Source organism: Amblyomma maculatum, chromosome 8 (genome assembly GCF_055883805.1).
Source record: "Amblyomma maculatum isolate TAMU_Amacu chromosome 8, ASM5588380v1, whole genome shotgun sequence".
NCBI lineage: Eukaryota > Metazoa > Arthropoda > Arachnida > Ixodida > Ixodidae > Amblyomma > Amblyomma maculatum.
In genome coordinates this window covers 71,129,571-71,151,694 of record NC_139351.1, presented here as the reverse complement: position 1 = coordinate 71,151,694, position 22,124 = coordinate 71,129,571, and the positions used below count along the sequence as shown (strand labels likewise).

General features: G+C 44.8%; 1 protein-coding gene across 7 annotated transcripts; it reads left to right on the top strand.

Annotated features, from left to right (window-relative positions):
* The first annotated feature begins 19 nt into the window (after positions 1-19).
* Positions 20-22,038, top strand: LOC146181449 (uncharacterized). 7 transcript variants are annotated; one of them, XM_084576492.1, is made up of 10 exons: positions 24-176; positions 3,650-3,909; positions 5,523-5,792; positions 8,416-8,514; positions 9,914-10,033; positions 11,896-12,006; positions 13,371-13,516; positions 15,235-15,399; positions 17,080-17,129; positions 17,993-18,091. In XM_084576492.1, exons 1-10 carry the CDS (start codon positions 155-157, stop codon positions 18,070-18,072), a joined length of 1,323 nt encoding a protein of 440 aa, XP_084432618.1. In that variant the 5' UTR covers positions 24-154; the 3' UTR covers positions 18,073-18,091. The 7 variants fall into 7 exon arrangements, with proteins under 7 accessions (XP_084432616.1, XP_084432618.1, XP_084432617.1 ...); XM_084576490.1 differs by lacking the exon at positions 17,993-18,091 and having other exon boundaries at positions 20-176; positions 3,653-3,909; positions 17,080-17,340; XM_084576491.1 differs by lacking the exons at positions 17,080-17,129; positions 17,993-18,091 and adding an exon at positions 21,899-22,035.
* Positions 22,039-22,124: the final 86 nt, after the last annotated feature.

Below are 22,124 nucleotides of genomic sequence, written 5' to 3'. Positions count from 1 at the left end.
TATGTGGGGCGAGATTTGCGGCATGTGAGTGGCGCATCATTGTCATGGAGAGCGTCATTCAGCGATCAGCTGTTTTACGAGAGGCTGGTCATGTGCTGGTTTCGCACCCGTTTGAAGAAGCGCTGTGGGCCGGCTGCTACTGACTGACTCTGCTATGTCTTACGCCGAAGCGAAAGGTAACAATCAGTGCGCCCAAGAGGCCATGTCTGAACCTTGCTTGAGCAAGAGTTCGATCGGCAAGCGTTGTGATGATGAGGCGTGCTGATGCGCGTCTGGACGGGCAGTGATGCTATCAGATGTATAATTGATAAAGAACAGATCTAAAAGCGTGCACGATGCGTTCTAAATGCGCAAGAGGTTTGAGGTCGAAACATTGTCATTGCGGCGAAACCGAAACTTGGATTGATCGACTAGTCAACGCGCGCGAGAAATGTACGAGTGAATTCTTTGTATTTGGTTAGAGTTTTATATCATAGAGCAAGAGCATGCACCTTATAGATAACCAACAGCGTGCAGAGCCGCGCGCGCTAGTATGCTGTGGTTTGCTCCTTCGAGCAAGTTTCCAGTATCTGGCTGACTTTCACTGTAGCAGTGCGCATATGTAGGTGTAGTGATTGTTCACATGTCAGATCTGTACTTGCAATTACAGCTTTCACCGGCAGACCGCGGTACATCTTGTTTGGGGGCTCGGGTAAACCATTTCTAAATGGTCTTTGTCTTTTATGTTCGTTGAGAGATGTCACCTTGCTTCGATTGCCTGTAGCCAGTGAATTTGTGAAAGAGCGCAACCCGACTATAATTACAGAACTATATGGGACCAGGTTGTGGTATCTATGCTGATGAGATTCATTGGTGCAGAGCATATTCAGATTCTGACCGAGTCGTGGAATATGTGTGACCAAGGATCAAAATATCAATGAAAGTCTGCCAAAATTTTCTTCGGGCTTTCCACAAATGTGGGATGTTGGTCCATTTGATTTGCCTGCAGCTTGGGAACCAGCTCTCAGCCTAATGCACCTTGAAATCAGTTTTGCTGGCACAGCATTTGTCAACAGGTTGATGGCATATGCTTGTAATCGACATCTGTATAATCATATAATGCCGCAGAAAAAAGCCCTAAAATATTTTTGTGTCTTTGTAGTTCAGGTATTGAGACAGAGAGGGCTACAGTACTGGGCAAGTGCTGTACATCCAGCAAACTATATGTTAGATGAACATAGTCAGTTAGTTCTTAGGAAAAGCCTGCAACAAGCCTGCAGCAAGTGAAAAAAAAAAAGAACACTAAGCATATTTTTCACAGCCATGACTCACAAAGAAGTTCCGTTTCGTTGCATTATTAGTGAGCGTGAGTCTTAGCAACGACATATAAGCCAATTTCTCTTGAAACATCTGAACTCACTTAAAGTAGAGGATCCATTTGCTACAAAAAACTCCACTGATGTAATAGGTCTCTTACAGTCCTGTGGAATTGTAGGCAGTTTTTTCTCAGTAGATGTTAAAGATCTTTTTTATTCTACTCCACACAAAGGGCTGTTTCTAGTGGTTAAGTCTTGTATTGAAAAGAAAGATGTTCTGGCATGTCAATAGGTAGGTTCTTTACCTTGTTGTAATTCTATCTTAGCGCCACAATGGTTCAATTTGAGGATCAGGTTTACATACAGAAAAAGAGCATTTGCATAGGTTCTTGTGTTGCTCCTGTTCTAAGTAACATTTTTCTCTCAGCCATTGACACTGACCTTGACAGTAATTTTGACAGAGGGAAGATTCTAAAGGTGTTCAGGTATGCAGATGATTTTCTAATATTGTTAAACCGACAGGACCCATAGACTTACCAAGGCACTATAAATGAAATTCTAGATGTTTTTAGAGAGTGTAGCCATGGCTTGGAGTACACTTTTCAACTACCAGAAAGCAATAAGCTGCAGTTTTTGCATCTAGAACTCTCCTTTGCACAAGGAGGAGTTTGCTGGATGTACTGTACCAGCCCCGAGCACAAAAAGCGCTTTTATCTTACGAGTCGACCCACTCCAAGACAGTGAAAAGAGCCATAGCCACATCAGTGCTGGAATCCTCTTCAAAGAAATCGTGTGAACATTGCATGCAAATTGGCTTAGAACTTCAAATTGAAAGGCTACATAAGGCAGCCTTCCCACAGACCATTATACCTGCAGTAGTTAAGTCCTTTATTCAAAAAATAAAAGGTACAAGAGGTAGAGGCACTCAAGAGGATTCTGGGAGGGTTAAACCTGTAGTTGTGCCCTATTGTCATCGCATGGCGCACAACTTGAAGACGTTCGCAAATAAATTCAAAGTTCCCTTAGTATTTTCTGCCCCTTGCAAGCTGGCTTCCTTGTGCCCCAGGATTAATAACCAGAAACCAGGAAACGAAACATGGAACATGCCATGCCCAACTGTGTGCCAAGTGTAAGGAAGGCATTGTATATCAGATCCTGCTCACATGCTGTAAAGTATACGTCGGCCAGCCTGGAAGATATTTGAGCACGAACGATCACTTGAGAAAGGCACTGGATCCAATCTGCCGATTCATTGCAAGAAGTGTAAATGCATGCCTCGCCTAAAAGAAACTACTGTACTTGATAGAAGTCCAGATAATGTAGCTCGTGAGTTAAAAGAAGCCTTCTTCATAAAAAGGAAAGGTTTAGATTGCGTTAGCGAACCCTCCAAAGTGCTATATCAGAGTGAGTTCTTTAAGGGCGCTATAGAATTTTGTGCATGAACCGCAAAAAGATGCGCATGCCTGATGAGTTGAAAGCCACTAATTCTTTTTTGCTAAGGTGCTTGAAGTATTTTTCTTTTTAGTCGTTTGTGTGATAAGTTTTTTTTGTGATTGTCAGTTTTTTTATCAATTTTTTGTGATTCTCTTCATGTTCATCTGGCCCTATACACCACGTGCCATAGATTAGTTTATTTTCCAAACCGTCTTTTTTAGCCTATTCATCAGATCATAACTGTTTTTTTATCAGTTTTATGCCTGTTTTCTTTTATCGATTTTATGGTTTTTTCACCTTGTGACGTTTGCTGCCTCTAATTAGCGCCGCCATGGTGTGCCTATATATTGTGTGTTTCCCTTCAATAAAGGATCAGTTGTCACTGAGTGCTTGTCCGCGTCCCCATTCTTGTGAATGTCTTGTTAATGCTTCATCCATTTTTGAAATGTTGCAACAACTAGCCCAGCAAAAAGTTCTTCTGATAGAGCTCCAGAATGTTTTTTTACTTTATTCTTTTTAGTATTGTATGTCTGCACTCATGGATGTGAGCTGCAATGACGTGCCTGTCCCAATGGTAAGAGTGGGTTCAACTCAAGGAGAGGTTAAGCTAGTCGGGTAGACTTGGTTTGCCATAACGTGCCAGGAAGATGGGGTGGACAAATCTGCTATTTGTTCTTCTGGGCATAGCCCTGTTCCGGCAGGTCACAGCACCAGCCCACAGAGCTGGATGAGCTTGCCCTTTATGAGGCCGATGTTGAGGGCGACAGAGGTTTTTCATTTTTAATGCACAAACCAAATATGGTTTCAGTATGAAATTAGAGCAGGAACAAATCAGTTGTAAGTTAAAATGGTGTTGAAATTTTCTGTGAAAGAGTGTAATGTTTCCTGGATCACCTGTGTCCTTGTATGTCTCATTTCAGCAGCAGCGGCAGGGGATGGTGCATCAGCAGCCTCGGCGGCGAGCGGTGTGTGCGGGCGCATGTCCTCCGAATGCGGTGTGCTGGGTGTATACCTGTCGTCATGGGACCATGTGATGGGCCCACAGCTGGTGTTCCGCTGGCGCATGCAGTGCCCTGGTGGTGGGCCAGAGTCAACGGAGTGCGGTCCGCACTTTCTCAAGTGCCACCAGTTTCTCGAGAACCCCGAGGGCTTTCTGGCAAGAGGAGAAGCGCCACAGCAGGTCGGGGGACTCTTTGCAATGCACTTTTGTTTGTACAGTGCTCTTCATATTATAGATGCCATTGTGTATGCTTATTATGAAACTGCTTTGTGCTTAGGGCGACTAAGCTGATCCAACCTGCAATGGAGCTTAAACTGTCTTGCCCGAGCGAAAGTGATGTTGCTTGGCTCTCCACAATGAGCTTATTCTTAATGCTGCTTCTTTGGCCTGTGTGGATGCACCAGTGTTATAAATTAGCATTTTTCACTTGGCTGTGCTGCACAAACTCCAGATGGTTTAGATTTCTAGAGCCCTCTACTACATGTCCCTCACAGCAGCCAGTGTTGGTTTGGGACGTTACACCATACAATACAAGCTAAACCTATTCACTGTAGCCAAACTTACTTGGCTAAGCGGGGCAGGCTAAGGACATCCACTCTTTGTGCTCCTTTTATTGTTGTGTAGATGTGGCTGATAAAAAGTCTTCAAAGTTACAACTACAGCAGAATATCGGTGACACGAATCGCACTGGCTCGAGAAAACATTTGTGCCATCCAGAATTTTGTATCATCAGAAAATACGATTTCTTACGCTAAAGCATGGAAAACGCATTCACGCAGATCTGTTTGCAGCTGAGGGATTTATTTGCAGCCACGCGGCTACAGCTCATACTTGCTGTGAGTGTAGTGCAACTAGCGATAGCGGCGCCGGTGATTTGTGGGCCGTGTGGTACTGCAAACTGTGCACGGTGCATACAGCGTGATGTTTGCAATGTGCTTGCCGCACGCCACCGAAAACTGCTTCCTGTGCACACAGCGCAAGTGATGATCACAAAGTCAATGTTGTGCAAGCAGTGCTAATGGTTGAGGTTGCAATTGTGGTTTGCATGTTTTTATCATCAATAGTGGCATGAGAAAATTTTCAGAACATGTGAAATGCTGCACATTGAACACAGTGTCCTCTGGGCGGGGAATTTCACAAAGTCATATCATTTCAAATTTCATATCAGCTGAGTTTGTATCACTGAGTTTGTACTGTGCATTTGTTGAATTAGCCTAAGCACATCTTGTGTAAGCTGTAATTAGTAGCATTGTCTCTGATGCATATCTGCCTCTGTGAGACTGTCTCTGTATGTCTGCATGCATCTAAAGTAAAGATGTTGTACTTTGCTCTTTATAACAGTGAAAGGTGGTTCCATATTACACCAGAATACAAGCCAGTTAGGTTTATGCTGTCCTGAATACAAACCATGGATACAAACCAGCAGCAAGATTCCACTGTGGTAGGCAGCGAGCTGGGATGATGGCTTTACTGACCAGGCACAAACTAATGATACCTTTAATGGGTCCGTGGTGGTGGAACATGCCCTGGCATTCATGGAGAGAGAGGAACTTCATTGTAGGTAGCAGTAATCCCTGCTTATAAAAGTCATCTGTGTAGATACGCGTATGTTCATCGAGACAAGCTTCTCGTGTATTTTCTGGTTTGTGCTGGTCGTATGACCTGGTGATCTTTGCACTGGCAGCTGTGTGTTTCACAAATCTTACACACATTCAAACAATACAGGCAAATAAAAAGTGATAAAGGTCCATGGATGTACAAGGTCTGGGTCAAGAATGCATTGGATTGCGCAGGCATCACGGCGCGAGGAGGAGTATGACGCGCACTCGGCCAGCGTGCTGCAGCTGCTGCACGGAGGCCTGGAGAGGCGGGGCACCCGGTCGTGCCTGCTCCTGCTGCCGGACAAGCGAGCGGCGCTGCACGCAGTCACCTTTGTCCTATCGGCTGCCCCCGTGTGCCTGGCTGCCTTGTTCCCACTGCAGGCGCTGGCCGACCTATGGCTGCTGCTGCCCCTCACAGACCTGGTCCTGGCACGCGTCGCCCTCGTCTGCCGCACACCAGGGGTGGGTTCACCTTCTGTATTGCTGTGCACACGGTACTCACCCAAGTGGAAAGAGAGTAGTAAAAACTGGACAATTGAATTCTTAGCATGTATGTACATAATTCGTAGCCTTAGGTAGCAATCAAATTCTTTTTCTGAGAAAGACATTCATACTTTTTCTGTGGAATACTGCGCTACTTGATATACAGAGACAAATGGAAGACGACACACGAATGAAGCGCAAACTTACTACTATTTATTTTTATCGACAAAACACGTACATATATACAAAACAATACATCGGACGAACGGGAAGGTGTGTTAATAAGAGGCTCCTGGAACATCATAATGACTGTGGGAAAATAAGCCACCCTGGAAATCTTGCGCAACATTGCTTGCGATGCGAAAATGGCTGCAAACCATTATTCCATAGGACTGAAATTGTAGGTAAACAAAAGGAAAGAATTGAAAGAGAAATAGTAGAAGCCTTCTTAATCGAGTCAGCAGAAAAAGATACGTGCGTTAGTACATCTTCTGTGGCTCTCACAAAAGAGGAGCTAGATATGATAGCTGTGCAGATGCGGAGTTGTGGTCGAAATGATAACGTGCGTGATCACATGCATGAATGATGTGTCTGTGATTTGACAAGAATGCCTTTTGTATATATGTACGTGTTTTGTCGATAAAAATAAATAGCTGTAAGTTTGCGCTTCATTCGTGTGTCGTCTTCCATTTGTCTCTGTATATCAAGTAGCGCAGTATTCCACAGAATGATCAACCAACTGGCCCCCGTGTTTGCATTATTGGATACTTTTTCTGTAAGTTAAAAAGAATGCCAGACAAATGGGGCAAGTTTGCTTTAAGTAGAATGCTATCACTGTACACATCTGCTCAATATGCCTTCTCCATGAAAGCTGCTCAGCACTAATGCTTTCTGTCTTGTGTAGCGGCATTTGCCCATGATTGGTTGAGGAATGACAAGCGTCTGGTGACTTTGTAGACTTTGGCATTTTTTCAGCAGGCCAGCAAAACATCACTTGGCTGTGCTGGTGCTTGTCTAGTGCAGTTTTGCCCTTATCTGGTAGCGTTGGAATAGGAATGATGTCTTTGTATTACTCGCAAAACCATGAGAATCGTTTTTAGCAAGAAGTACTGGTCTAGGTCACTCCTGCGAAAAAGAAAAGCTGGGACTATGAACGGTGCCAGCAGATTGAGAAACTAGAACACACTGTGCACAATGCCAGCATGAATGAGTGGGCAGGTGAGTTTATTGGGAATGCAAAACAGGTATCTCAAGTGCAATATAACTGAGAAATCTTGCTGACAGTACAAGACCTCTATAGATATCTTGAAAATATCTCAGTAAAGATCATAAGAACCTCTTGTATTTGTTTCAATATATGTACCTTGTAATGATGCCTGCATATAAGCAAATCTTCGAGCGAGCAAGTATATGTATGGATCTTGGTGCCACAAGCTAAGTAATTTGTACAGTTGTAATGAATGTGCTGTTCCTGTTGTCTTTGAAAGGAAGACCACATACTAGGTATTACAGTCGATGTGTTGGAACACTTGGTGCACACAACAGGCAACACCAAGCAGGGTCTTTCCACTGTTCTGGCCTATAATAACTATGCAATACTTAATTTTGCTAGGGGTTGTTGTGAAATGATTCCATCATGTTCATTCTTGTTTCTGATAATAATGTAAGTATGTTCTGCAAAAGTAGAGGGACACAGTGGAAAAACAACAAAACATAGGTGATACAGGAGTACTTTTCAACATCTAGTAATCAATTTTATGTAAACGTTTGCTTCAGCCTAGTTGCTAGAAATCTTGAGAAATAGTCTTCTGTCTTTCTCCACTTATACATCTGTAAGGTGTCGTGAAAACACACCTTGGAGATATCTCGACAAGCTCAGGCTTTCTCTTTTTTCTCTATATGTTTCAAGATGTCTGCAGGATATTTCATGTTTGATGGGGAATCTTTCTCTCTTCCTTTGTTTTCATTCATGAATTAGTGCTATACTTTGTTTACCTAAGCAATAAACCATGGCTAGTACTGTTTGGGTGCATCTGCATGTTTTCTGGATGGGCAGTCACAGTTTGTAAATTTGGCCCATTTGTGCCTTTCTGTTCAGCTCATTTAAACTGCCCTTGAGGCATGTAAGTGTTCATAGCAGTGTTAGCTATGTGCAAGACATTTTCAGCCATATGGAACTCCTTTTTCAAGAGGTTTATCGAAATATGGCAAAATAGCTTCCGTACATGCACTCACTATAGTCTTGGTCCCACATGTGCTGTCCCTGGAACCATGGTGTATGTCTTCTGTAGCCATCATCTTGCATAGTGTTACTTCATATGCAAGGGCCACCGGTTTAGTCAGTGTGGGTTGCCCAACAGATAAAGCAGCTACCCCTACTGTGATGTGTTTTCTGCTGGCAGTGAATGTATATTAGGGGTAGGAACCTCGTCAAGCTACTGTGTTAGTAGCTTTTTGTTCCTACCCTAGCATTTGCTTTTTCTGTCGACAGGAGAAAAAAAAATGCTGAATAAAGTTGATTGATCGATTGATTGATTTATTGGTGTTCACTTCACGCACCTGCCATGTCCTAATGCTGCAAACCTGCTGCTGTCTCTTCCAGCGTGAGCTCATGAGGAACATGAGCAGTGCAACAACACTGCTGCACCGCTACTTTCAGCTGGCCTCATCCCTCCTGTCCACCAGGACCCTCGACCGAAGGGTGAGAGAGAGCTTTGTTGCATGCTGTACGAACTCCCTTTCCCACATTGCCAATGATGAAAACAGCTGAAGTTGGCCATCTGATGCCTAGCTGTAGTGATGCAATACTAACAATGGTACTGTCGATACTATCGATAGTACCATCAATAGTGCTATCAATATTTTTATAGGCTCTATATAACCATCCTCATGCACTTACTGCATTCCAATACGGCGGGCATTCCTCTTAGCCTAAGTCACTTTTAGACATTATGCCTGATTAAACCATGAAACTGGTCAAGTATCACAAATGTTTTGGCTGGCCTACAACTGCGTAATTATCAATAGTCTGTCAATAATAGTACTATTGATAGTTCTTTTTTTTTCACACTATAGATGGCCAATTTACCGATAGTTTAGCATCGTTAGTAGGTACACTGCCACTTTGTAAATTACAGGTTTTAAATTTCTTTTTGTAAAATTTTTCTCCCTCTCTCTCTCTGATGGTGAACAGAAATCTGAATGTACTTTCAATTGGATAGTGTGTATGACAGACAGTATGCCGAAAGCAAGCATGTCTTCTACTTGTTAACAGCTAATACTTGCATGGCCAACTTTTCTAGCTGATGGGTACAGCCAGCTCACAATGATATTGGTCTCTAAATAATATTGCAGCTTTGGAAAGCTTACAGACATACATATTTATTAGGTTGTAACGTTGGTAGAGTGAGTTAATTGACACTTGTCACGGGCTAAATATCTTTTTATTTTTGCATGACAACTTGTTTGGCCTGTTATCGACTTAGCAGGCGTAAGACTCCACATTTTCGTGTTTTGTTACATCAGCTGTGAGGTTGATAAGGTGGCCATATTTTAACTGCTATTCATTTATTTACCTTTTGCTTCCTGTAAGGCAATGCTCACAAGTGATGCAGTTAACGCTGTCATTTGTGCAATGTCACCTTTGCCTTTGGTATTATAGCATTGATCATACCACCGTTGAAAGTCGAGCTAGTTGGTCAGACAACATGATGCACCACGCAGCAGAGTAGGTGACGAAACACAGAAGAGGCACACAATACACACATACACATAAACAAGGACAATGCTGCATTGCAAGGAGCAGCATTGTCCTTGTTTATGTGTATGTGTGTATTGTGTGCCTCTCCCATGCTTCGTCGCCTACTCTGCTGCGTGATGCATCATAGCATTGATCACCTTCATAAATACGTATCGGTTCCTGGCAAGGTTTGAATACTGTGCGCATCTAAAAGGCTGACATTGGTGGTGGCGCTTATGAGCTACTTTTCACTTCAAAATTCAATATCTTTATGTGGCTAAGAATGCAGTGGGTGAAGTGAGGACTGTGTGACTTTGAGTTCAATTTGAGTTCAATTTGAGTAATGCAGTGGTAATTGCAGGCATCTGTGAACGCACTGAGCCGGAGTGATCGCCTTCCAGAGGAACTGATCCGCAGGGCCCTGCAATCGCACCTACAGACACGCCGCTGCTCCATCGTCATCGGTGACAGCGTTGCCCAGGTGCGTTTTAGATGCCGACAGTATGAACTAGAATTCAATCAGATAAGCAAACTCGCATGCACATGTGGGCCGCTTGAAATATGATATCTAGAAGGGGAAGTGACTGAGAACTGAGGAAGAAGAACTTTGCCCACTCAAGAAGACTCTGCCGGTGGCTACTTCAGCCTGTATTTATAAGCTTTTTTTTCTTATTCTTCCCTTATATTCTTCTGTAATCCAGTTGCTTGAACGTCCAAGTAAATGTGTTCGTGTGCACAATGCGCATGACGTTAAAAGGACCAAAGGGGCGAGATCGGACCAGCCAGAATGCACTATATAGACCTAGAGGACAGAAATGCGCTCTTTCAACAACCTTTATTCAAATGGTACAGCAGATTTCTGAAAGAGAGAAAAAAATTTGTTCTGGAATCTCCTGACAGTAATTGGAATCATGGGCATGTAAATAATCAGAATTTCAAACAGTGTGCCAAGAGTATTTGCTGTTCAACTCAAATCACATTGTACTTTTGCTCATTGAAGAACAGCGATCACTAGCTACAGCGTCTTGCAATTACCACATCATTTAACTTGTGATTCTCGTATAGAATCGATTGCTAGCACATGGCAGAAACATAAGATCACTAATGCTAGCTTATTTATTCAACCAAAGCATTGATGGCCATCGAGAGTCGCCTCAGCTCACTGTTTTGCAATATAACTTGCGACACTATTGCGTCATGCCACAATGTACTTGTTACGGACACACCAGCGCAGTAAGTGAAAACGTGTCTGTGCTTTTATCATATTTGATTATGACGACAAGATGTATGGTGAGCATGGAAGCGGAGCTTGTGGAGAATAATGAAACGGGTGAAGCTGTAGCCTGCTTGTGAAAACTGCGTAGCGCAAACTACAGGAAAAATAAAGAAGAATGGGATTACATTGACCAAATTGCTGGGCCTATTTACTGATAACTGGCTTGTGTTTTTGTCACACCTGTGTTTTCGTAGCAAATGTATCCGTTTTTGTAGCAAATTGCGGTGCATTTTTCTGCTCATAGCTTTCACCTTGAAACCTGTGTGCACTGGACACAGAGGCTGAATAGGATTATCGATAGCTTACTGCAAGAGGTGTTCTTGCATCTCCATATATATATGTGGTGCCGATGAGTTAATTATGAGCTTGAGAAGATGTAGATTATGTGGAGAAAAAAATTGCATCTGATTTAGCTAAGTTGGCCAGATGCAAAGTATGTGCTCTAGCACATTGCATTTCATTTTGGTTTCGTTCGAGGGTTTCAGACAAAGATTGGCAAAATCGGTGATTGGGAGCCTTATTGGTAACATACTATAAAATTTTGGAACTGCTTAACACACTTTAAGAGGACAATACAACAGTGGCATGTTCTGGATCCATTGCGCATGGATGGAAGTGTCTGAAGATGACAACATACAATTCACAGTGCGAGACAGTGGCACACACTCGCGCTGTGAACACAAGGAAGGGGTGATTGTTTGTGGGGATAGCATAGTCCTCTGATGCAGTGGTTAACAAAGCTGATCTGTTCGTGCCACCATGGAATTGGAACCCAGTCGTTGCATAGTTGTGGTACTCCTTTCAAGGTCAGAGGGACAGGCATAGTCACAGACAGAAAGGCTTTTCAGCAGAATGGAATCCTCAGAAGTAGCACTCCAAAACTGAACTTTTGACCCATGAGCTCCTCTTTTCTTTCGCCTAAGGGGATTTTCCAGACAATGTGAGGCTCTGTCATCTGTTGCGTGCTTCACTTTGCGTAATGCAGTGCATGGAATAACATTATCACTAAAGGAGAGAAAATTGGGTGAATAAGACGTTCATGGTATACTCGTGTGTGTGGTGTCCAGGTGGAGCCTGCTCTGCATGCACTGCGGGGACTCCTGGACCACGAGGAACTGTTCTGTTCTCTGTGGGGCGATTCGCTGGAGCCCAGCTACCTGCCAGGGCTGCAACTACAGGTGGGCTCTCCACACCTGGTCCTCTCTCTCTTCCAGTGGCACTGCGACTTGACTTGAGTTGGAACATGTGTTCCTACTTTACTGCTATTCTGAAAAACCCAGCAGCTACCCCTAAATAAGCTAAGGAACCCTGTGTGTCTTGACTTCCATTCCTTGTTGCCTTGTGTGCTTGTAAAAATGAGCATGGGGGTCACATTATGGGGGTTCATTCTCGCAGAGAATGCGCCACGGGGGGGGCTAGACGCTACAGTCGCCTTCTAGCCCCGACGTGCCAGCCCTAGCAGACAGAGCTGTGACCTCCAACCCGCGGTGCGAGAAATCGCCACTGCGGCGGGTTCGGGCCAGAGGGGACAAACACCGAGTTACGTACTCGAACAGAGTTTATTGTGCTCGAGTACACGGCAAGGGAATAGCAATCAAGAACAACCACCGTGTAGCGAGCGAACGCCGCGTATGGGGGTGAAATAAAAACCACCTAATAGGGAAGCGCGCCAAGGAGGTGAGAGGAAGTCTTCTCACCTGACACGGCTTCTCGCTCACATCCCGTTGAGGTAAGTGCCTACGGTCAATGGGCGATTCTCGGTGACGGCGGTGGTATCCTCGGCGGAAATCATGTACCGCGCGCGTGCGCGCCCATTCGCCGAAAAACCCCCGAGCGAGTTGCTACAGTCGCGCTCCTCGGCACGGAACGGGAGAGGAGGTCTCCCGGTTACGCCGGCAGGAAAGAGGGAAGCCCGCGGCAGCGTCGCCGCAGGCCCGGGAGGCGGCGAGGGGGTGGCCAGCATGCCCTCTCCTCCGCCAACCTCTCTGCCAGCGCGCGTAATCATGCGTGTTAATTACGCGCGAGCGTTATAACAGAGGAAGGGGATTGTGAATCCCCACAACATAGACCCACAACAAGTACCGAAACGCACATAATAAAAACTGGCTCTGTGGTGATAGTCTGCTGTAAGTAGTTGAAGTTATGATTATTCCCAAAAGAAAGTGGGAAAAGGAAAGGCGGGTGCTGAGACACGTGGATTTTGTCTGCTTGGGGACCAAAATAAAAAACACTTCAAAAGGAACCTAAAGGCTCAGTGCAACATAGTTTTTGAACATCCCTTCTTTCCCTAGCTCCTCTCTCTAGCTTCTCTCATAGCTTGAGTCGTTTTGGGATATTAAACCTCACAAACTAAACCTCTTCTCTCTTTCACACCCTCCAATTCTCAAACAAACTCACAACTGCTACTAGCAAAGAAAGAGTGCGGTTGTATGCACCATCAACCCACTGTGCAGTAGAGTTCCTGGTGCAGATCCTGTTTTGATCATAATGGTGCGAGATTCAGGGACTTGTGCAGTGTTTGTCTGACAGGCCTGCATTTCAGGGCTTGGTGCGAGGCTCGACTGGGAGCCCCCTGTCTGCTCGCGAGCTTATCTGGTCACCGCATCCATCCACCGTGGTGGACATGGCACAGGGGCGCGTCTGGCAGTGCCCACTGCATGTCGGCTACCAGGGGCCCCTGACACGCAAGTATGTCAGCCTTCCTTTTGCTGAGTATTTTGCACCGATTTCTTCAGGGTTCTAGTCTCTCAAACACAAGATTTGTTTTGTAACATTGATCCTATGTTCGACACAAAATTTCATGCCGTTTATACTAATTTTACTGCTTGGAATTTCAAAAGTGCACTGTCACAGGGTAGTCACGCTACCAATTGAGCTCACCAGCAAGGCTAGCAGATGGTAGGGCGAGAGTGAATTGATCAGTAACTTGAGTGACTGCCCTGGAAAGGCGATGGTCCCAGGTTCGAACCCTGGGTCAGGGCAAATTTTTCTTTAACTACGAAGTTTCTGAAAAAGCTGTAGCTGTCCTTTGTAGCCGTATGGCTACGCTTGGGTGGAGAGCAATGAGTAATCATTTCCTTCCCCCCTAAACTTCGAACTAATCTTAAACCTATTAGATGCAAACACAGGCTGTCAATCCCCCAGTGATATGGGATGGCGGAGGTATCAAAAGAATGAAGAAGTGCCAGTGTGAAGTGCAGATAGGAAGCATTTATTTTAATTTATATAGTCTGATTCCATATCCCTGTATAATTTTATTTTTTTATTTTTTTTTCCCAAAAAAATGTCATCAGGAACTGAAACTGCATCACTGTCACATGGGAACTTTATATTGTGCTCGTTATTGTTTATCGCCAGTGAAAATATACTATGTGTAAATGATAGCTTCGTGCAAACATTTCACTGAGCTCTTTTTCGAGACGATCTACAGCTTAAATTGGGTAAAAATAAAAAAAATGAATAAGCTGCGATTATGCCTCAGTTTTTGCATGTCTCATGTGACCTCAGCACATCAGTGACATCACAGCCATTGTTTGGCAGCTGAACCGGCAGAAATTGAAGTTGTGCAAAAAACGATGTTATAATAGATTATTTTGCTGATGTAGGTGAATTCTGTGTCATGTCTCATGGCCACTGCTGTCTTATGCATTTGCAAAACAAGGAAATGCACATTAACTATTTCGATATCTTTAGTAATTTAAGTGTGCAAAACTTTCACACATGATTACATTCTTTTTTTTTTCATGTTAAACACTGGTGTAGCTTTGCTAAGAATGGAAGCAATGTTTAACACTTGTTTAGCTTTGCTGTGCCATGTCTTGCCAAGTTTAGTGAAGTATTTAACGGGTTGTTTTTACTTAGATGAAGTCTAACTAACGCCTTTTGTTTCAACTATGTCAGAGGTGGAAGCGCAGCAAGGCTTTCGACTGGCAGCTTAACACATGAAGTAAACTGGCTACCAAAATGGCGCAGTGGTTTAATGCAGTGGCCAGCGAAGCTCATCTCTCTGCCTCGCCCTGGGTTCAAAACCCAACTGGTGGCGAGTCTCTGTTCTTTCTGATGGGGTGTAGAGGCTCCAGAGCCACCCAGCCAAATCCGAAAATATGGGCAGCAATCTTCTGCATTAAAAGCTTCCCTTTTTGGAATCCCTAAGGATGTTAAAAGATTGAGAATTTATTGATACTCTCTGAGCATTAATGTTCACAAAAGAACCGTCCAGCATGTTCATAAGGGCATATATATATGTCAACATTGGTTTCAGCCCACTTCACCATTCTAGCTAAGCATGCATTTGAGCAATTTAATACTCTGCCCTGTGAACCTGCGGTTGTACGCTAATGAAGAGCGGAAACAGTGGCACCACGGGCAGGTGGTTTGATTGTAGGCTCCACTGCAAACAACTGCAGGCTGAAGGCCGCGCGGACTCCGTCAGCAGAGTCCCACGTGTCCCAGTTTGTGCAGCAGTTGGGACGAGCGCCCAGCACAGCTGCAGCCGAGCAGCTGCTGCTGGCCTTCCAGAGGCACCTGCGCATCAAGGCAGCTGCTCTCATCCAGTGCGCTTCACGCTCCAGGTGAGGAGACACTGGACTGTGAGCATGATGCTGCGATAGACACGCAGAAGAGAGAAAAGGTGAAAGAGAGAGAAAGGTGCCGTTGAATACGGGGCATCTTTAACGTGTACTGACATCGCACTGCACTCGAACGCATTTGTGTTTCGCTTTTATCGAAACGCGACCATCGCGGTCTAGTTTGAACCCGAATACTCCGGATCAGTATCCAAGTGTCGTACCGTACGAGCCACTGCGGTGGTTTGATGCACCTGCTTGACGCATCAGAAATGGGTTGGAAACGAGCACCCAGGCCGGCGACTGCGTTTCAATGGAGGCGAAACGAAGAGGCGTCTGCTGCTGTGTGAAGAGGTGTGCTGCTGTGCGATGTCGGCGCATGTTAAAGATTCTCAGGCGCTCGAAATTGCAGCGTAGCCCTCTACACCTCTTTCTCTCGTGCGCTGCCTTTCCTGCTCGCTCTGTCGCACGTGATTAGCTAACTTCATGCAGAGAGCAGCTGCTGCATTCAGCTCACACTCATCCTGCGGATTTCAAGGGAGCATCGCGTACTCCAACCAACTGCTCCAACACCGCCGCGCTGGTTCTGACGTGTGATGCGAGCCTATGGCGCAACATGTAGGCTGCTCGCGTCGACTCTAGTGTTTATTGCGCTTCATGTAAATATGTTAGTGATTATCTTATTTCATTTCGATGCAAGCTTCCGCCTAGGCAGCAGCCATCCGCTCTTTGGCGTGCGCGTATCTGATGTCTAGCTCGCGGCGGTTGATTGATGCCCCCCATCACCCTTTGCGCACGTGTGCTTCCGGCGAGCTGGTCTCTTTCGGCTTGTATTTTGGAATCTGTTAATATATAGCCATTGTGCTTTTCCATCCTCTTATTTGAGCATCAAAAGCTTCCTTTAAAACCCGCGTTTTCGAACAAATAGCGTTCAGTATAAATTTTTTTTCTTTTTCGCGTCCAGCTGCGTTTGAAATTTTGTGCTGTCTTTTTGAATATTGTTTTCCTGTCCCAAGCTTAGAATCATTTCCTAAACAGCTCGCCTATGTGCTGCCCATTCTGTCGTGGAAGAGAGCGATGAAGCAACGCAAAAACGAAATCAAGCAAAAAAACATCAAAAACGTGTTAAATGTTTTGGAGGAGGCCTAAAACAAGCACTCATGGCTTTTAGGTCTGGCTAAAAATTCTATCAACCGTGCATGAGCACCCCACAAGCGATCCAGTGTTCTTATTGACCATGAATAGTCAATTTTCGCCTATAGAGTTTGTAAACAAAGCTCAGTGCCGGTGAACTATTGTTATTACAATTTCGGCGTGCCTTGGTAAATTTTTTTTTTTTCGGAGCCTGAATTTTTTATTCTGCATTTCATTCATTTAACCTGGTGATCACAAGTTAACGAAATAAGACGATTTGTATTCTGTCATATAATATATCGGAGCAGAAAAACTTTCACCTGCTGCAAAAAAATAAGAAAAGTACTTTGAATCAGTTTTCTTTCTGAAAACAAAAGGCTTGTTACAAAGATAGTTATAATTAGTTAAGCAACGGTTGAATAATACTAAGAACAAGTGATTTCACTTATTCCCCAGTCGGGAATGTTTGGTTCATTTCATCTACTGATCAAGAGGTGTCCTGACAAAAGGCGAAAAATTTATGAAAGTTTTTCATTTCTCTTCTACTTGCAGCCTTTATGCCCTCTCAGCTCTTCGTATAGGAAGCCCGGAATGTCAGACAAGTAACATTTACAACCCAGATGTAGTGAAACTGGCAAAACTGCGATACAGCTTTTTAAGTTTCTGGTTCCTGATTCCATGCTGCCACTGCTCTGATGATTATGTCACTGCTGAATAAAAATGATGCCACACTGCCGCCTGTCAAAACAGGCACAGCGCACTCCTCTAATGCCTAGGAAGTGTTCTTGAAACTGGAGTAGCCTGGGGTCATTGTTGTGCACCACTGTACCATCCTGAAGGACGTGTGTTCTGAAAATGTTCCTTGAACGTTATTCACTTGCGACAAATACCTCAACAGTTGAGCGCCATAACAGTCTAATCAAATGTCGAAAGCATGACTATTCAACCGAATATTTGAAATTACCGAACATATTTGCACATGCCTACACATATTAAGGCTCTTTGCCATCCGTGATATTTTCGGTACAGAGGCATTTTTGTATTTAGCTTTTGTTAAGATGTAGCTGGGTCAGATAGAACATACAACCTTTAGTTCCCCAACCATATTTAACAGTCATTGAGCCATTGCAGTGGGCAACAATGCGAACGAAGCTGAGCATGCAAGTGAAGAGGCACGACAAAAGAACAAAACTAGGCAGCTTGTCAGTACAAATTCCCATCGGCTCTCTGTATTCATAAAAAAGACAAATTTTGTAGGTAAAGAAGCATTTAAATTTTACTTTACTGAGAATTGTCCATGTCAAAGACATACAAAGTAAGCATTGTTAAAGTTATGCAATACTTCCTGCATCTTTCTTCATTCGCTTCTCTTGAACTTTTCTTCTAAGCTAATTTTTCCTAGGTGTTCTCTTTGTCAAACGCCATCTGCTTTCCTGCCCTTGAGTGCCGTACTTTTTGTCCACAGCTGTTTGTGACCCTAAGAACATGCAAAACAGCTTGAAGAAAACAGTTTCCGCAAGCGGAGTCACAGCAGGAAGCCTTTGAAACAAAGATAGTATCTTCTAGTAAGTTTAAGTGTAATCCATGTCAAGGCATTGCTTGCTATGTCAAAAAAAAAAAAAAAAAAAAGGGACCTGATAACTCGTCAGTGATACATTGTCTCCTATCTTTTTTTTTTCGACTACCTATATGTTGATCAGAATCAGGGGTCAGATACTCCCCAGATCAACTCCTCAGTTATGAGTCAGAATGTGCGTTTAAAGTCCCTATGTCAGCTCCTCCTTCTTTTCTTTTCTTTTTTTTTCTAAACTGATTATGTGGCATACTCATTGTTTGCCATGTTGAGATCGTGGATGGGTACCAACTTTTCCATCCTTGTCTCGCTGCTGCTTTTTTGTTGGCTTCCCTTACTGGGCTTCCAAAACACTCACTGCTTGGCAGCATTGAAGAACTAGTGCAGCACATCCCAGGGTATAGGTAAATAAAACTTACGTTCCGCAAACTTAGTTTACGTTCATTCCAAGGCTACATCAGTGCAGCATGATACACTCCTAGCTGTAATATTCGTTGTAGGGCGTGCTTTGTGTTAACACTGTGGGTTTCATTTGTGTCTTCTATTTCTTCATAATGTGCCATTTCTTTGATCAAACCACTTATACTTTTTGTATTATGCTCTTGACATTTCAGCATGGCACATAGTTAGGGTCAAAAATCAAGTGTCGCTATCACTGTTTGTAATACATGCATTTATTCATACATGTATAGATAGATGAAGCAGATATGGGCTGTTCTGTAAATCAGTAAACATGGCCTTAACCAAAGAGGTAACCTTTCATTGAAACCAAAGAAAGCGTGGGGAACTGACACATTTAATGCATTTTGTTTTGTTTTCTGCTTGCATCATGCAGAAAGAGCTGAAGAAACTGGTTGTCACTACTCTGATGGCATAGTTATCTTTAGTAGTACTGCGCTATATCGAAGTAGCAATACAATTGATCCCAGATATATCGAACTCAAAAGAGGTAGTGAAGTAGATCGACATACAGAACACAGCAGTATATAATGTTTAGCCGTGGCCCACAAGTAAAAGTGGGGTGCACCAACTCTACGCTAGACCTAGCTTCACAAATATGGCGTCCTTAGGCCAAGCAAAGCTTTGGTGCTTTGCAACTCTGTAGCCGCTGCCTCGTATAAGATATCTAAGTGTAAAAGGCTAGCTCACGGTGAACACAATATTTCATTAATCCCAATAAAAATAAGCATTTGCAAAGCGTTTGGCAACAAGCCAAGCGAAGCAGTCGTAGCGCGAGAGCTGCCGGTAGCCTTCAGTCCACCAGGTTAGCTTCACCTCATAGCCGGCGTTGTGCCAAACGCTGGCTTTCCCGCGTGCGAGCAATGTTGCATGGCAGTGGCGCCGCCAGACCGAATGCTGGCGGACGACGTACCACGTACGTTTCTCACCCCACGCAGCTGTGTACGCACCCAAGGCTGCACCTCGATCGCAAGAGCGCCTTTAAGCGCCACTCACAGGGGCGCGGCGCGCCGTTTAAGTGTGTTGGATACGGGATTTTGTTAAACGCCTTTTGTAATGCTATACTTTTGTACAAGGTTTTCAAGGGGATTCTGCAACTGTTCGATATAGACGATAATTCGATATACCCGGGATTGGCAGCAATTATAACGAACCCACGCGCGGCGCCGCGGCGGCCGCTTTTCGATGGAGGCAAAAAACTAGGCGTCCGCGTGCTGTGCGATGTCAGTGCACGTTGAAGAACCTCATATGCGGTTGAAATTTCCGGAGCCCTCGACTACGGCGTCTCTCGTAGCCTGAGCCGCTTCGGCGCTAAAGAAGAAAGGTTCAAGGATCGATCGTGTTGGTAAATAATTGCTTATAAAAAAAAATAATAAAAAAATCACTTGGTGTATAAAAGCGCAGTTCATGCACCTCATTAATGCTGATGGCATCTAGTTTATCGCGCGCTCACGCACACGATAGTCGTTATGCACGGTGGACTTAATATATATTCTGAGAGCGTGTATATACCAGCCGGGAAGCACGCGCGTTAAAAGGGAAAGTACATAATTGCCTGTTCTTTCTCACATGCAGAGCATATGCAATTCTAGCTGGCATTTGCAAGACTTTGTTGCTCTCACTATCATTTGCACTGCGTGCCTGCATGAGCTGTTGGTGGAAAGGAGGCAGCAGTAATTGTGGGCGCACGGAGCGGACGTGTTTAGACGCGCGCTCGTTTGCTTTTGCGGTAGGCGCGCAACCTTTCTCTCTCTCTCTCTCTTTTTTTTTTTTTTTTCGGAAGCTCATTTTTCAGCTGCAAGTTACAAGGGAAACGCGAATGGCAGGAACACGCCTAGCCGAGTCGCGCGACTGTGTTTCGTGCAGCGCTGCCGACGTACATGGCGGTTGCCGTAGCCTGTAGTTTCGTTTTCGCGGCGCGACTGAAGATTCACGCCTGGCATCGGCATATGCGCTACAGGTTCCGCTGAAAACATCCCTGAAAAAAATGGCCCCGGAAGAAACGTCCCCATTTGCGAATTAGAAATAAATGTGTCCAAATCTACCGCAGCCTCGCCCCTCATGCCCAGGAAATTTAGCGCCGCTGACTTTACTGATTTTACGTTACATATTCGGCAGTATTTTTTTTTTTTTTGCCGCCGCCATTTTTATTCCCCTTTGCTGTAGATTTCTTTTTACCCCCCCCACCCCCTTTCCTGTAGCAGAAAGACGCCGGAAGCCGCTGTACACGTACGATGTACCTGTCCCGCTTCTCTCGGTGTGCAATCGCCGTTCCGCGCGCGCTAATTAGCGTAACCTGTCAAAATGCCAGTACGGGTAAAGCACGAAGTGAAATTCGCGACGCGAAGCATGCGGGTATATCTTTCTTTATATATATATGCGACGGCTGCGGCAGCCATAGAGCAGGTAGGCAAGGCTTGCAAGGAATTTGTGGATGCCTCGATCGAGCAGCTCTGAAAGCAATTGCTTTGCGAAGAAAAAATATACCATTATAATTTGCAGCTGTACCAGTCTATCATTACCGCATTAATCTCGCAGTAAGGTTTAAACTTGCTTAAGAACAAAACGGCATATACATTTAATTCATTAGAGTCAGTATAATACTTCACCTGCTAGCGCAGCATATTGCAGGTGTTCATCAGGTGCAAATTAAGGTCAGCTATGTAGTCATATATTGTTATGGGGCGGCAAGCCGATGAATACAAAGGACCCCCGTAACAATATCAATATAGAAGCATGCATGTGCGCAACGCAACGAAAAGGGCTGTAATTCTTGTACTTCCAAGAACCTGTTGAACGATTCTTACGAATGGTACCCGCTCGCGTCACCAGAAAACAGTGGTCTGAGTTTTTTTCTCGTTAGCTGGGCGCAGACAGCGGAATTTTTTCCGCGTTACTCCGAATAACTTGCGGGATGAATGCAGGAGGAAAAGGAGTACGTCTGTGGCGTCAGCTCCGTTCTCCTCTTTCCTTTCGGCCGGTGAGTGAACGGCCGCGGCGGAAAATGCTAGGCGCGCGCGGTTTCGGACGACGCGCGTGGCATCGCACCTATCGGCCCATGCTGCCGGTACCGCTGCACCCCACGATTTGCTCTGATCGCGCCATTGACGGCGGTCGGTGCCGTAGTAAATGTGTGCAATGCTTTCGGAAGCAAGGACTACAGCATTTCTTGGCGGGAAAGAAACTTCCGCCGCTTTCGAAGGCTAAGCACGCGCCAGGGCCAAGGTTGGCCTTGAGACTTTCCATTCGCGACCTCGCTCGCCCTCTTTCACCCCTTTCCCCCCTCTAATTTCATTTTCCTGCTCGTTAACACCCTCTTCGCCGGTGCGCGCTTTGCAGACGGGCCCTGTCCACGAAGTACCTGCAGTCTGTGTTGGCCGTGCCGTACCTGTCCGACTTTTTGGTGATCCTGGCGGAAGCCGAAAAGTTGCGGCCGGGCTTGTCCCGCTACGTGCTGCCGCCGAGCTGACCCCTTCGCCTTCTGAATAAAAGAACTTTCGGCTCGATTGGCCGTTCTTCCGCCTCCTCCTTGTTGCGTTCGCACACCGCACCTTCTCTCGCCTTC

Bases quoted from the DNA above. Each gene is read 5' to 3' on its own strand.
- LOC146181449 (XM_084576489.1), top strand. From the start codon at position 155: ATGTCTTACGCCGAAGCGAAAG. The intron at 13,517-15,234 runs GTATGTCAGCCT...AAACAACTGCAG, and splicing joins CAGGGGCCCCTGACACGCAA to GCTGAAGGCCGCGCGGACTC. The intron at 15,400-17,079 runs GTGAGGAGACAC...TTCTACTTGCAG, and splicing joins CAGTGCGCTTCACGCTCCAG to CCTTTATGCCCTCTCAGCTC.